The 16,809-nt window shown below is 40.1% G+C and overlaps 1 protein-coding gene across 2 annotated transcripts in view; it reads right to left on the bottom strand.

Annotated features, from left to right (window-relative positions):
• The window catches only part of ADARB2 (adenosine deaminase RNA specific B2 (inactive)), a 291,983-nt gene that overhangs the window by 34,804 nt on the left and 240,370 nt on the right, over positions 1-16,809 (bottom strand). For both annotated transcript variants that reach the window (XM_090143105.1, XM_031616085.2), the window contains one exon: positions 1,724-1,892. In XM_090143105.1, the coding sequence (XP_089999231.1) occupies positions 1,724-1,892 (169 nt within the window). The remainder of the gene's footprint in view (positions 1-1,723; positions 1,893-16,809) is intronic.

Raw genomic sequence — 16,809 nt, 5'->3', positions numbered from 1 at the left:
AGCCTTGACAATTTCAGTTGAGATTTTTATTATTTGTCCTGGTCAGAGAAGTGGTGTTGTCTGATCTTGACTGAACAGGGAGTGATTTGAAGTTATTGTGAACAGAGCTTGTGCTGCACTGAGGATTCTCTTAACAAAAGACTGTTAACATTGATCCAAATAAAATAATAATATGGCTGAACATGTTAGGGATGTGAATCAATACAATAGTCTGAGGTACAGTGGCAACACTTGTTTCCCAAGAGACTTTAGCACAAAGCAAGAACTAGGGCTGCTACACTGCTGAAAACATAATTTAATGTAAACTTGACAGCAATTCAGATTGAAATAGAGAGAATATTGTTTTTGATTAAACCCTTCAAGGCTTTTGTCCTTCTCTGTTAGCCAAGCTCATCTACTCAATATACTCTTCAGTCCCAGCCTGAAGTGAAAATAACCACTGTTCCTATTATCATAGCTTTGGAGCCACCAATATTATAGGGGCTCACAAGAGCACACAGTTTAATTCTTGTGCCTGTGACCTGGTGCAAAGCCTTCTGAAAACAAAGGGAGCTTTTGTACCAAGGTTAATGGCCTTCAGATAAAATCCCATCAAAATGCAAGCAAGAATGGAGGGAAGAGGTATGGTGTATAGATAATGGCTTTTTGTTTTCTTTCCTTGCTTCCCTCTCTCTCTTGGTTACTTCCATATAAGTAAACATCACCTCATGACTTCTGCTTGGATTTCATAGGATTAAATGATAATCCTGGAAGGGTTCTCAAGTCTCTAGAACCAGCCTCCTATTCAAATCAAGGTCACCTCTAAGACTATTTAAACCAGACTACGAGACTTTATTCCATTGGCTTTTGAAAACCTCCAGGATGGGAGTGAGACTGAACAACTCTGCTGGGTGTCACCTTCCGCTGCTTGCCTGTTCCTGTGTGGACAATTTCTCCTTATATACTAAACTTCTCTTATTTAAGTGCTGGCCAGTTGTCTGTCATATTTCCATTTTGAATGTCAGTAAAAACCCCAACTCCACCTTCCTGATGACCTCCCATAAGTTTTAATGGGTCAGCCATCCTGTTTCTCCAGGTGAATAGAAATAAGTGAAGTCCCAGGACAGATTCTGGTGTTTTCCTACTTGTGAGGATCTTCCAGACAGTGTTTGACTCATTTAAATAGTAACAAGGAAAGTCTGACTGAAAACAGAAACAATAATTTGTCCATAGTAACTCTAGATACAATAACATTTTAAAACTTCATAAAGAAGGAATGAATGAGAGCATTTTGTATTTTGGCAAGAAGTTTACTGTACTGAATACTGGCTCTCTGGTGACTCAATGAAGGTATTAACTATCAGTAAATCACTTCCTTGAGATATTTCAGCACAGCAAATAAGACAGGAAAGTGTTTACAGAGAGTAGAATGACCTCCTTCTAGTGGATGATGTTAATAAGCCTGCACGTAAGGATTTGTACAAAATCATTAGGCTTCATAAAACACAACTTTATGAGTCATGTCTAATTGCTACTGAAAGGAAACCAGGTAAAGTAAGGGAGCTCATGACCCAACACTTCAGACTGTCTAATACTCATTTTGTACTGTACGGTGTATTGGTCCTTCATCAGCCAAAGACTCAGAAACAAGAACACGAAGAAAAAATATTTCAAATGCTTGAAGGATGGATGTATGCTACTGAAGGCAATGTAACATTCAAAAAGGGTCAGCAGAATTATTTACCTTAAGTGTAGCTCCAGCTGTGAGTAGAGGAAGTGAATAAATGCCCTTCTTGCCACAATTTCTGCATGGCAGTCGTTGACCGCAAGCCCTTGGTCATTAATGTATTCCCCATTTATACATTTGGTACCCGATGACAGCACAATAACCTGAGCTTGCCTGATGTCCAAACCTGTAGAAAGAAAAACAAAAAGGTTGTGAAACTGCCCGGAGGTGAGCATGATATCATAACTATTAAAGTTCTCACAGCCGACATTTTGATGTGGCTGTAGAGACAGCCTAAATTGGATGCTTGTTGAGGTGCAGATATGGCCTTGGAATATTCAGGAATCTCGCATTTCAGTGTTATTAGTATAATAATGGCTCTATTTCAGTCTTGCTGCTAATTCCAAGATAAAAGTGTGTCACAAAGTTTACTTGTTAAATCAATAACTACATCCTAGCAGTGCACATGCAGTAGAGAGGTAATAAAAGATCTCCTGCAGTGCTGATAAAAATGGCTAGGCTTTTATGAGCTGTTGAAGACATTTTCTGGTGGGAACACACACTCCCTGTAATGTTAGTTTTCATTGCTATTGCACTAGAAGTGCTAAATAAAATGCAAGTAACACTTCTGGAGCTGCTCTTTAAAAATGTCAGAGAACAAACAGACCTGATTCTCAGTACAGTCGTTGTCTTGTTTTTCTGAAAGCAGCTACATCAGTGCCTTTTCTGCTGTGGCAGATGGAGCATCCCTTCCTGAGACTGGCTCCATCTACTGTCTTTCCAGTTAAAGGTGAAAGGAAAGATGTGCCTGTCTTGGTGCAGTAAAGCACTTGCTAGGGTTAAATCTGCATTGTAGCAAAATGCTCACAGAGTTCAGCAGGACACGAGTTTCACTGAAAAAGTGGTTCATTCAACCCTGCAGACAATTTGAAGGAAGAGCTAAGAATGAACTGAGACCAAACTGAAATTACCTGTTGAACAGTACATTTCAGAATGCATCTCTCTGAAGAAGAGAGAACTGAGGAGCAGCTCCTGGAGGAAAAAAAAATGATTTTTTTTCTGGTATATAGGTGTTTCCTCCAGGCATGACAAAGCAGTTTGAGAGGAACAGACTGTTTGACAATTAGACATGTGTACTGTGTTTAAATATGCACATGTAACAGCAGAGCAAGCCAAGCTTAGTTGTGCCCAGGTAGTGGCACTGAGGTACCATTCAGTGATTGCTTAACCTCTGGCTGCTGCTCCAGGAGGGGAAGAACATCCAGGATATTCTTTGCCCTCCCCAGCATAGGTATCCACAGGGTGACTCAGTGGAAACAAAGCCTGCCTTTAGGCACGAATGAATCCTTCAAAGTTTTTGCCATAGGGTGACTAGAAAAAAAAAAAATCTCACCATAGGCCAAATGCTTCTAGTTTTCATAAGTTTTGCTTGAGAATGAATACAAAATCCATATACACATTCACTTTGTTCTTATTTCTGTGATCTGATTTTAGCTGTGAAAAAGCTTTAGGAGTTGTTTTATAAGGTCAAGAATCTGTTTTTCTTATTTTCTATTATTCTGTTGAGCATCAGAAAGGAAACAAAAAATTGTAGAGATTTTTTCAGGGTTGGGGCCATGTTCTCTCATAAGATCCATGGGCTGGATCTGAGAAAACAGCAGAGCAGGGAAGGAAAGAATACTTTAAAATACTTTAAACGTAAAAGGATGGTGTTGCTGGTAATGTATATACCAGGAAATTGTTCCAGAATTATTTTACATCTATACCAGTATGATAGCACCATCAGTAGTCCAAAAGGTTTGGTATTATCATGACATTGTAGCACTGTGATACATATGGAGAAGGTATAAGTAGATTAAAAGTTCAGTTAAACACGTCTGATCTTCTGGTCATGGCAGTGTCATTTTTGGTACTAGTGCAACAGTGCACATCATGTACACCTGTGCCTGCAATTTCATCTCTCATTACATTATAGTGTGGCCATAACAATGTACTTGGCAGTATTCAAATGCAAAACCATGAAAAATATCCACGAAAGTTGAAGCTGTAAGATGTTTGCTTACATGGAAGAATGTTTATCCTGGTTATATTACTAGATAAAAGGTTGAAGTGGGTAAATTGTTCTATTTATACTCTGTACATCAGAATTTGGTGCTTTAGGGGCACTGCCTTCATGAGAAAAGTAATAGGTTTAGATCAGATTGATGCCCATCTAGTTAACTGTGTCCTTTTCATGGGGCTAATCCCAAGCATTTCATGAGGTGTTATACATACTACTTTCATTGGTGATAAGGCTCAGGTTTGTTATTTATTTAGAAATGTTCAGGGTCTTATTTTCCAATGTACAGCAGAAGCAAAACAGCAAGAAGCAGTTCCCTACTGCAGAAACCCACAAACCCTACCTCTGCCTTCCTGAACCTGAAGAGCTCCATTGATGCCCCTCAGAGCACTGAGAAATGCTGCTTTCTTCTTTTATCCTGACTTTCTGATTGTTTCACCTTCTGAAATGCGTCCTTCCTTTTCCCCTTTCACCCTGCATTGACTGTACCAGCCTCTGCAAACACAGAATGAACTATCTGCAGAAGCCATCCTGCTCTTCAGTGGGTGTACTTTACTCATTCCCTGTCCCCCAGTCAGCCCAGAGATTTGTATGATGAATTTTAATATTTCAAACACATTTTTTCCATAAACAATCTTTTTTTCTATCATGAGTGCATGAGGATCAACATGTTCAGTGTTTTCTGTGAGGTCTGGATTTGCTCACAAGTGAAAAACAGTCATACGAAGGCACCCAACACTTATTGATGAATGAGAATATGAATAATATGAATACCTCTGTTTGTTATCATAATGTTTATTCACACAGTAATAGCAAAATCTGCTCAGAATGTTAGGTTTTGAGTGAATTAGCTCCATATGTTGGCTTTCACTGACACAGAGCCCAGCAGATAGTCATGTGCAGACATGGCCTGGGGTGTCTGCCAGCTCTGGCAAGGTGCACGTGTTTCCACATCACTTTGATGTTGATGTTGCCCAGGGCTGGAGTCAGCAGTTTCCAAGAATCTGCAGAACTGGTCTGAGTGTTAAACATTAAAAGTCTCCATGTATTTTTCATTTGCAATGACAGAAAATATAACCCATGTTCTTCCATTCTCAGAAATACCCAAGAGTTATGTCTCACTATGAAGGCACTCAGAAACACAGGTGTACATGACTTATGCATCAGCTCTGAAATATTTACACCTCACTGGGGAGCCAAATAGAGAAAGTGATCTGTGACCAATATACCACTGCTCAACACCACATGTGAGAGCACTCTGCATTGTGAGAAATGCAACCAACAGTCAGACAGTTTCACAATGTGTTTGGGGGCATATATGTTAATAGGTTGTTCTCTCACATGCCTTATTTTGTATGTGCATAGATTTGGAGGTTTACCCCTGTGAAATGCCTGATACTGCTTTCAACAAATGTAGGGGGAATTTGTCTCTGAGAATGAGACATACAATTCTCAGCTGATGGTGGAAAATCTTAACACTGACTGATCATGTTGGCATTTTAGGCAGTTTTTTCCAGCTCTTGAGTCTACGTGCACACTTCAGTGATTCAGAATTAAAGAGATCTTCTAAGTGTTTGTCTATCTTAAAAGAAAAAAAATTACCAAATCTTTATGTTAATACTTAACAGAGTCACAGAATCATGAGATTGTAGGGGTTGGAAGAGATCTCTGGAGATCACCTAGTCCAACTCACTGTTAAAGCAGTTCCCTACAGCAGGTTGCAAAGGTAGGTGCCCAGGTGGGTTTTGAATATCACCAGAAGAGAATCCACAACCTCTCTGAGCAGCTCTCTAACCTTCAAAGTTTTTTCTCATGTTCATTGTTTATTACTTCCTGACTTATTTTGCCTGCAGAATACTTTACTTTACAAAAAGTGATTTCTGTTTACAAGTATCAAGTTACCTCCTAAACGTTGATTAATTTAACCTCTAACGTGTTAGACCTACATAGAGCTCATCTTTAAGCAATGCTGGGGAAAGCGTTGGGTGTGACAAAATCCTAGCTCTAACTTGGCGCTATCAGCCATATGCTGCTCTCTCTGCTTTGGAGAATGCAACAGGATATAATCCCAGTGCAGGATGATTCTCACCAAGATCCACGTTCTTGTCGAGGAAAGCCAGCCTCAGACTGAAGACCCAGGAATCTCACTGTGTTCAGGTCATTGGACAAACAAGGAGAAATGGGCTACATTATTATGACCTTAACTCCTGACCCATTGATTGTCGGAGTACATGAAGCATTTCCTTCCCTCACTGCCTTGTGTGAAAGTAATGTTTGAGAAGACATTAGGCTAGAAGCAAGTAGGTGAGCGATTTATAACACGCACCGGCATTAGGTTTCTATTATTTGCCTAAAGACTCTTAATAGCTTTCAATTTGAGGAGGAAATGGAGCAAGGGAGGGAAGATTGGGGAGCTGTGTCAGTGTGTAGGCTGGGGACTGGCTAACACTGTGTTCACAAGGAGAGCAGAAAGAGTATTTGCCACCTTTTCTTTTCCAAAATGGCACCAATTAATTAGTTGCGTTACAGAACAAAAATACAGTCATAAACGCCTCACTCACTCTGGCAGATCCCATCTAATGACCTGGTGAGGTAATGAGTCCTCCTGGTGCTCTCAAGGTCAGGCAGGCTGTGCCCCTTCTCACAGCCAAGGGGGAACTCAACCCCACTCATACACATCTTTTTGTGTCAATGATACTCCAGGCCTTCACACCACAGCTAAGCGGCTGAAAAGCAACTTGTTTTTACCACAGGCCACCAGCGGTGGGATTCATTTCAGCTATCTGGAATAACTAGAGTTTAGATATCTGTACCTGAGCTAATTGCAGTAAACTCTCTTTACAGTCAATGGAGAGAAACCTTCCTGGGAGGTGATTCATCTGGCCTATTTTAGGTAGTCTGAGTTATGCCTCAATAATGCCACTTTCTCATTGTGAACTCTGAAAACCTGTAACCATCCAGCAGCAGCACAGTTTTATATAGACAGTTGCTTGTGCTAAGATTTCTCTTATGGATGTTCATTCATGAATCAAAACTTCCCAAATCATGAAAGGGTCAGCAAAGTAAAATCAGCGCCTTTTAATTTTTTTCATAGAACCATAGCATCATTTGAGTTGGAAGGGACTCTTAAAGGTCATCTAGTCCAACTCAATGAACAAGGACACCAAGGGATCGACCAAGTTGCTCAGAGCCCTGTCCAGCCTGACCTCTTATGTCTTTATGGATGGGGCAGTCTGTGCCAGTGTCTCAGCACTCTCACTGTAAAAAAAAACTTCTACCTTATATCCAAACTAAATCTCCTCTCTTTTACTTTGAAATCATTTCCCCTTGTCCTATCTCCATCTTTAGCAGGCTAAAGAATCTGTCTCCTTCCTTATGGACTTTCTTTAGATACTGAAAGGCTGTTATCAAGTCCACCAGGATCTTTCTCTTCTCCAGGATGAACAGCCCCAGCTCAGCTTGTCCTCATGCAGAGATGTTCTGTCCCTTGGATTACTTCTGTGACCCTCCTTTGGATGTGCACCAAGAGGTCTATGTCTCTTCTGTACTGAGGACTCCACATCTGGATGCAATACTCCAGGTGAGGTCTCACAGCACAGACGGACAGGATCACCTCCATTGATCTGTTGGCCACTCTTCTTTTGATGCAGCCCAGGATAAGGTTGGCTTTCTGAACTGCAAAGGCACACTGCTGGCTCATGGTCCAGCAATCAACCAGTACCCCCAAGTCCTTTTCAGCAGGGCTGTGCTCGATCCTTACATTCTCCAGCTTGCAGTGATAGTGAGGGTTGCATGACTATAGTGCAAGACTTTGCGTTTGGATTTGTTGAACCTGATGAGGTTCTCCTGGGCTCTCTGCTCAAACCAGTCTCTGTCTCTCTGAATGAATCCCATCCTTTGAGTGTGCCAACCATACCACACAGCTTGGTGTCATCCACAAGCTTGCTGAGAAAATCAAAATCTTTAATTTTCTTTTCCCTACAATAATTGATAATATATATTTTTTATATTAATGTCAATATATTCATAGATTGCCATATTGCCCTGAGCTAGGCTACTATGCAAATAAAGCAAACAATACTGTCTTTCTCATGTGATCTCCCAAAATATCAGTCTTATGGCAGTAGAGATTGAACAGAGTGGTTCAGAAAGATACTGTACTGACAGAAGAGACAGTAGATAAGAAAAGTATGTAGATTTACTCAGCAAATAAGTTCAATACGGAGAACTGGATGACATGTTATGGACTACAGTTACGAGCTCAGCCATGGTCATAAAAGCGAACTGTCTGCACCCATCTGTTTCCAGACAAAGCTCTACCAATAAAACCAGAAGCAGAGTTTTGGCTGGTCTAATTGATGTTTCAGCTGACTTTAATAGAATTACTCTCACTTCCAGTATGCTGTGCTCATTAAGACCTTCCATAATACAGAATTCATAGCCCTGCATATTTATGTGTTGGGAAAGGAAAATCAAAATCAGTAGGTAATTGCAAGAGATGTTGACTGCTACCTGCAATCAGAAAACAGCACTTGGTGACACGAAACTTGAATCGCACCTGCTGTATGTCTGTGAAAATCAGTGGGCTTAATTCACATTGAACAGAATGGAGTTTGTAACCGCTAATGCCAGCATACAACTGGGATCACACTTTGGCTTCCCAGCAGCTGGCACAACACGGAGAGAAATATCAGTCAGTGTTCACGTATCAATTTCGCTGCATGTTTTATACCCAGCTAGTGGTAATGAAATCTATCTTCTGTTTCAACATGACTCTGCGAAGACAACTTACTACCTGGAATATATTCATTTTAAATTGGGAAAAAAAAAAAAAATCAGAAAAATCAGGTGTGATTAATTAAAAAAAACCTCCACCTCTTTTACTGGTTGGAGACAACTGACACAAAATACTGTGCAGTGAAAAGGAAATCTAGAAATAATGATGGTGTAACATCAGCTCTTGTGAATAATTCATGGGGTACAATTTCATGTTATTTTAAATGGTGCAGCTTCTCTCTTTGATAAGCAATAATTTTGTGTTCTTTCTTTACCTTTTTTAACAAGTCAGTCAAAAGGATTGTCTATTGTTATCTGCAAAATAGTGTATTTGGAATAATTTTCGAGGTAGCTTAATAGACCTCTGATCACAGAGGAGTTTTTTTAATCCCTTCTACTCACAGCTGAATAAGTTCAGGTTTCCGTTTCAGGTTTGTTTATGGAAAGAAAATTTTTTGACGCTACGCAGTCTTGACAAGTCCTGCATTATTTTCTGCTATCTCCTTCCATAGCAGCTCTACCATATCCACAGAATGGTTTCATTTTTGTAATAAGAGATAGTCAAGATATGAAAAGGCATTGGCATAGGAAAACTGCCCCTAGGGACATGCCAGGGGTGCATGACCACTCCAGGACAGGCCCCTGAGCACCACCAGGCTGCAGACAGGGGCCACATGCAAAACGCTTCTGCAAAAGTGCCACAGAACTCTTCTCCCTGTGCCCTCCAAAATAGTGCTCCCTGGAAGTTTTCAAGAATCATACAGATGTATCAGTGAGGCACATGGTTGAATGGGCATGGATTGGTGATGGATTGGTGGCCGGACCAGATAATCTTTGTGGTCTTTTCCATCCTTAATGGGCCAGTGATTCTGTGAAAACACCAGGTAATGCATACACTGTTCTGAAAAGGAGCTGAAATATTTGCCTTCTTCAGCTGTGCTTGCTTAGGGGTCAGCCTATGATTAGAAGTGAAGGATGTCTTCACCCATGTTCATCAGTCTGGGCTACTTCCAGCTGCCACATAATTTGGTGATGCACTATTTCTCCCTCTCCTGAGATTTTAAGAGCAGTGCTATCAACATGTGGTGAAATCAAGTAAGCTAAGGCTCGAGAGACGTGGGTGTGTGGCACAGCATGCTTTGCCCACAGGTTGTGCGCTTCCATCACGGGGAGCTCAGCTGTTCCCAGGTCTGTGCAGGGAAAGAAAAAAACACTCACCACTCCAAAAAATGGACATGCAACCATATGACAAGAAGTGTGCAGAGCAGGTACAATTTACAATATGTGTTCAGCTACTAGCACTATGAATTTGCCAGTCATAAAGACTGCAGTGCTAGGAGTCTGAATAACAGACAAACACGTGGCTAACAAATAGTAGGAATACAGCAGTCGCTAGCAGTGGAGTTAAAGATATTTAGAAGTGTAAATGGAATGTAGACTTTGAAATGCTGGAGCTGTGCAGGGATTCCTTTTTCTGCTGTTAAAATACTGTGGGCTATGAGAAAGAGAATATGTTGTATTTCTGTGGGAGGAGCAGGTACAGAGGGAATTGCTGGTGGGTAATCCTGCTGAAGACTGATGTCTGCAGGGCTCCTCATGTTCCTTAGTCAGAGAGTAGGGGCAGCCCTCTCTGCCACTGGAAGCCAGGCCCATGGTTTTGTATGAAAATGGCCGTGCCTCTTCTTTCACAGCTGGGAATGCCCAGCTTCCCTGTACCACTAGGCACTGCTGTGCGACACAAAGCCCAGGACCTGTTTGACCAGAAGAAAAATTCCTTTTTGACACAGGGTGGCTTTGAAAAGCTCAGTCAGATCTCTTGGTCCCTGTCAAAGAGCTCTTGCACCTAATGCATTTTGCAAGATGCTCCTATGCAGGTCTTTCCAGTAAGTCTCCTTCCCAGCCCAGAAAAAGTCCTAGACAGAAAGAGTGCAAGAATTAAATGTGAAAGCCTTTTCTAGGCAATGCCTGTGAAAGTGATTTAAGTGCCTACAAATAGCTGAAGGGTACAACCTCCAAGGAGAGAGGTGGGTACCAAATGCACAATTAAGGACAGTGTGACTGAGGACCTTGAATGAAATTGCAGGAAATAAAAACAGCCCAAATAACTGGTGAGAATGATTAACAATGAGGTCTATTAGACTAGAATGCTTTCCCAAGGTAGTGTTGAAAGCCATGTTGGTAATTGATTCATTTAAATCTAGATCAGAAAAATGCACTCAGGAATGCACTATAGGGAACCATCTTGTACTTGCAGGGAAATGGACTGGTCTCTCCCAGTTCTCATTTCTATGGTCCATTTCTCTCCTTTCCTTAGTAGACAGAAAGTAGAAAATCCCATCAGATCTGCTTCTACAAAGAATTGAAGGAGATGATGCTGTGCTTTTAAGCTCCCTTCCCTTCCCTTCCCTTCCCTTCCCTTCCCTTCCCTTCCCTTCCCTTCCCTTCCCTTCCCTTCCCTTCCCTTCCCTTCCCTTCCCTTCCCTTCCCTTCCCTTCCCTTCCCTTCCCTTCCCTTCCCTTCCCTTCCCTTCCCCTTTCTCTCTGGAGGAGAGTAAGAGAGGAGGGACAGTCAGTGCAGATCTCCACATGCTCCACCCCACATCAAGTCCACAAGGACTAGATTAACTGTGGTAGAATCAATGTTATTTGAGGGTTCTTTCATGTGAGTGTGAACATAAGTTCTTTTCAGGAACAGAGCTATGTTGCAACTTACAGACTTCTAATTTTAAAACAAGAGTGAATCGCGCTTTCCTTGCCAGGTTCTGCATACATGTTTCTGTATGCATCTGTTTCTCTAATAAATGCTGTGCCACTGATATCTAAGTATTAAGTAAATTGACAGTCTTCTGTGCTAGTGGGATCCTTAATTACAGTGAGAAAGGATGAAATGCTGAATGTGGATTTTGGCAGGTAAATGTAGAAGAAAGTTATTCTCAAATGTTTTTTCTTAAATGTACTTTCATTTTGTAAATCTTCCTATCTTTTTTACTGGGCCACAGAGAAATCCAGTCACTGATTCCCTAAGCATTTATTTGCTGAAGAAATGTTGATGTTTCAAATCAGATGCATTGTTTGTGTTGGGACTGGACAATGTCCAGTCTGACTTTCCAGAGAACAGAATGAAAATCTGAACTTCCCAACTTCTTGCTTCTTATATGTAGGGCCAGGAAAGAATGTCTGCTTTCAATTTTCATATTAATTATCATCACCTAGTAGCTAATGCAGCAATGCGTAACTCAAAAACAGGGCTTTGCCTACATCCAGGTTTTGAGTGGTACAGTTGCTATTTTGTTCAGAAATACTGTTTAAACAGCAAGAACCAAAAGATCCAGAGACAGTCAATGATTTGAGATGAATGAATATTCAATGTCTGTGAAGAACCAGCTGCTCTGAAATGGAAACCAAAGCAACCAGTGGGCACAGCAGGGATGGAGATGTCAGCTCAGGAATGCTTCAGATGCCTACAGCTTATGCAATAGGTGGAACATGGGGTATCAACTGTCTCCTCAGGTTGGGTCATTCTACCATGGGTGTTCCTAAGCCTGCAGAGAGAAGAGGGCATTCTCTCATATTCTTGTTGGATCTCTGCTACCAAACAGCTAGAAGGATAGATTTAGGTTAGACTGCAGAAGCAAGGAAGGGCTGGAGTGCTCACCTTGAAAAGGGAAGCCCTGGTTCTGTGCTGGTGCCTGCATTTTTCTAATTTCAGTTTAATATAAAATATATAACAAGGGACAGAGAGATAACCTTAAGCCTGTTTTTTTTCCCCACTTGATGCAAGAGAAGTAGGCTGTACAGTCACATCTTATCTCATAATTTCTGTCTCTAAGACAATATATCTTGAGCTATTTTCTACTCCTTAGCACCGATTTATCAAAAGAAATGGAGAAACACTCTGTACCACTCTTGTGAGGGGAGTACTTGCAGCAGTATGCTTAAGCCCATGTTTTGAAAGAAGTGGTGAACCTGGTGGAACCAGAGTTTGATCCTCATTCTGTCCTTTGGACTGGAATTTGAAAATCTAAATCTATTGGGTCACAGAAATCCCAGTATGCCCATTATAAATCCAGATCATACAATGTGGAATAGAATTGCAGCTTAGGCTGCAATGTTCTAATTGAACTCAAAGTAACTTAGAGAGATTCTGAAGATTATTGCTTTAAGGCTTTTAACAACTGAAAAACAGTTTTCTGAGAAGCACAATGACATGTATGGTTTCTAACTAGATAGCTATTGTTTTAAAACAATTCAGGAAAACCCAGCATCTTGTGATGTGTCAGCTTGGGCACATATAAGCAGTGAATAACATTTCCAAGAATGACAGATGAATTTGGGCCACCTCCTTAAGAGCATCAGGAAAAAGAAGCTGAAGAGACCTCATGAGGTTTTCAAAAACATGGGCACCCAATTTCCATTTCAGGAATCTAAGTCTCACTGAAAACCCATGTCTCAGGGAACACAGGTGCTTAGTATCCATTTAACTTCCATTTAATGGGCCTCGAAAGCCTGAGTTCCTCCTGTGAATGTCTTCTTGAGGGGATTTGCCATGCTGTAACTTATTCAGTTCCTCTAACTGTTTTTTGGCTGTTTGAATTTAATCTGGAATGGAGCAGATTGATTCTCTACACAGGGCCTGAATTTTCTACTTTATTTTACTACTTTCCAACTTCCTACATAAGCTAAAGAAGGGAAGGCAATTGGACATCAATATTCTTGATTGTTCTTAGATGTCAGGCTTTATGAATCTTAATATACTGTAAAGATCCATGGAGACATATTGTCATCTTTACTTTTTTTCTGTTATTCCACTTAGCAATTATTAAGATCTGTTCCATGAGGTATAGATGATAATTTACCATCTTTTATCACAGCATGAAATTGCTATTTAGGGCTCTTTTGTCCAGTTCATCTTTATTTCATACAAGATAACTGAAAAGACCTCCTAGTTCGCTTTTAACATCAAAATGATTGTCAGACTAAAAAAAAAAAAAAAAAAAGGATAGAAGAAGAGAGAAAATTGAAATGAGAAATCAACTTATAACCTTTTTCCATGAATGCCATGCTCCTGTGAAAAGGACTGAACTTTCTTAATGCTTCATTTTTAACAGAAGGCATGACAAAAGGTTCCTATTGGTATTTAAACTGCTAAGATTTGTCAAACACAAATGGGAAAGTAGTGTTTAAATTGCAGTCTCATTTTGCCTATAGTAATTATGGGAGGGTTCCTTAGCAAAAAGGACCTTAGCAATCAGCACCTTTGCAATGAGCAGCAGGTATTCTTTACTGAGTTCATTGATTTCATGTAGAACACAAATGTATGCTCATATTTGTTCAGAGCTGGCAGAGGCAAACTCTGTCAGTGATGTGGATAAACACTGTGAATGCCACCTGCATTTAGATCGTAGCACTCAGCATGAAAGATGAAATATGTCTCCCTCTATGGCTGGCCAGCGATATTTCTCAACACCCTTTCCTCCTTTCTGTTGGTCTGCTGTCTTTCTCTTTTTGTCCTGAGGGTTGCCAACTTCAAAATCTAAAAGCCAGTCCCTAGAAATATTGAAGAAAGGGCTGGTATGAACATTTGGAACAAAGGCATTGTTCTGAGAACCTTAGATCCCACGAGAACTGAATAATTCTATGATTCTATGACCGTAGACTACATCTAAAATGTATAACCATAAATGACCGTAAGAAACATCTGAAAAGTTGAGTTTAGTAATTTTTGAGAGTATTTTAAAGATATGTCTGCTTAGCAGCAACCAGAAAAACTGCATATGAGACAGAAAGTCAGGAAATCACAGAATTGCAGGGGTTGGAAAGGACCTCAAGAGATCATCGAATCCAACATCCTGCTAAAGCAGGTACCCTATAGTAGCTCGCACAGGTAGGCATCCAGGCAGATCTTGGATATCTCCATAGAAGGAGACTCCACATCCTCTCTGGGCAACCTGTTCCAGTGTTTCATAATCCTTATCATATATAAGTTCTTCTGCATGTTTGTATAGAACTTATGTTTAAGTTTTAGACCATTGCTCCTTGTCCTATCACTATGTACCACTGAGAAGAGCCATAGCTTAGATATATCTATGGAAACTACAAGACTGAGGGCTTTGTCTGATGCACAGTATTCTCAATTAACATGCCTGAATCTTTCAGGCAAAAAGTGTTGCAATCAGTTAAGTTTGTTTTTTATTTATTATCATGTTTCAATTACTATATTACATCAGAGAACATCACATCAACCAGTGTGGTAGTTTGCTCTTACCTTGGCAGAGTTTTTGAAAGAATATCTTGGTATCTACTAGTCAAAAGTTACTTTCACAAAAGGTATTGATATGTTAAGTTTCATCACAATTCAGAGCAAAGGATATGCAAATACATTGGACTGCAATGTTTTGCTGGCTAGATTTGTTACTATGGAACATTCACAGTCAGTCAATAACACCATTTTCTACACTTCTCCCTCCCCCTGCTTTGGAATTTGCCCTGGGTGACACAGCATAAGTCAATTACAGAGACCAAATGTAGCTCCCCGGTTTCCCTGGGAAACTGAAATGGCAAAAAAAAAAAAAAAAAAAAAAAAGTCAGGGTTCAGGAAAAGAAAGCCAAAAGCCAATCTAACACAATTCTGTTTTGTCTGTAGAGAGTTTGTATTATCTCAACAGTAGTTACCACAGTATCACATTGTGCTTTTTACCAGCTTTGCCTGAAAACCCTACAAGCACAGATAAATCTGTCTCTAGTTCAGATTACGTTGAAGAGAAATGAAGGCAAAAATAAATCTTTTTTTTTTTTTTTGAAAGAGTTGTTTATAATACCAAACACAATTAGACATTACCAGATTTGTTTTCATTGGTATCATTAGCATATTATTTTCAGAGATCTAAGTTTTCTGCCAGATTCTGTGTTAAAAACATGAGAAATCTGTACATACTTGATTCTGCGATAGGAAAAGACTGTCTGTGCCATTTTTGATCAGTTCCTTGCTCCCTTAAGGAAAAGACCACAGAGCTACAAAGCTACAAGTTTAGTACAGGAAATGACACAAATGGTGAATTATTTGTCATGTGATGTCTGGCAGACCTTCTTAAGTTGGAAGTAACTCAGATCTTCCTGGAAAATGTGCCTAGATAAGGCTGTTCTTAGCTTTCCATCTCCTGCGAATTGCATTATATCTGTGAATCTACTTCTTAGGCTCCACAAGACTAGTGAGGTATTGATGAACTGGGTGGTTGACAAGTTGGGGGAATTCATAATAGGATATTCAGAGTTAAAACAGAAGCCTTGAGAAAAATGGTTTATGAACAGAAGTACAATTATACTTTGTCAAAAGATGACTAAGAAGAACATGAAATGTGAACGTGTACAAACCCACCAAAGGCATGGGACTGATAAAAACATAGTGGGAGGGCTCTTTCTGGATTTCATTGCTCACTCTTATCACATCAGAAAGAAGAATAAGTTACTCTGCACATAATCTGTAGCGGTATCTAGGCTCTGTGGTTGGAAAGACCCAGCAGACAATCCTGTCTCTATCCTGCTCCCTCGCAATATTCACAGATGTTCCTGTTGAGTCAAGCTAATGTAATTGTTGAAAAGAACCAGAAAGACAAGCCTGGATGAATTATACATGTCCTTCCCCTGTGAGCTTATCCCTTCATTTCTAAACTCAGTCCACCAGTCCATGTGTCTGAATGAGAATGAAGTTTATGGCAGCCTCTCTACTGCTGGCAGCCTCATAAATACTGAGGTGCCTGCACTGAGGTAAGCTTGCAATGGAGGAAAGGCCATTTATGCAACAGTTTCATCATGAAATAAGGATTCAGTTAAGTCTTACCATGCATGAATATCAAATTTTGACCCTGTTGATAAGTACTTCTTGTGGTCAGAGAAGTGCAGAATTAAAACTGTGCATGCTTTGGGTTTCTTTTCTTTGGAAAAGAACCAGGCTGAGATTTGCTTTTAGTGTCAATCTGAAACAAAGTTTAAGGTAGTCTTGTACAAACAGAACTCAATTTTTCCAAATCTTAAAAAAAACCCAGTTAGTAAATAATACAGCCTTGTTATTGATAACTACCAAAACCCCATCTATTAGAAAATGCAAAATCAGACAGGTCTGCATTTTGTTCTGTAGACACAGAAATGTAGGGACAAATTTATGAATAAATCTTTACCTCTGTTGCCAATATTTTTTGTGTGAACCTACTTGAAGTGTAAATATTTAATGCTTCTTTTCTCTGCATTACTATTTATTGTTCTGTGTGGGAGCA

This window comes from Phasianus colchicus, chromosome 6 (assembly GCF_987193195.1).
Source record: "Phasianus colchicus chromosome 6, bPhaCol1.hap1.1, whole genome shotgun sequence".
Lineage (NCBI taxonomy): Eukaryota > Metazoa > Chordata > Aves > Galliformes > Phasianidae > Phasianus > Phasianus colchicus.
This window is presented reverse-complemented; position numbering and strand designations above follow the sequence as displayed.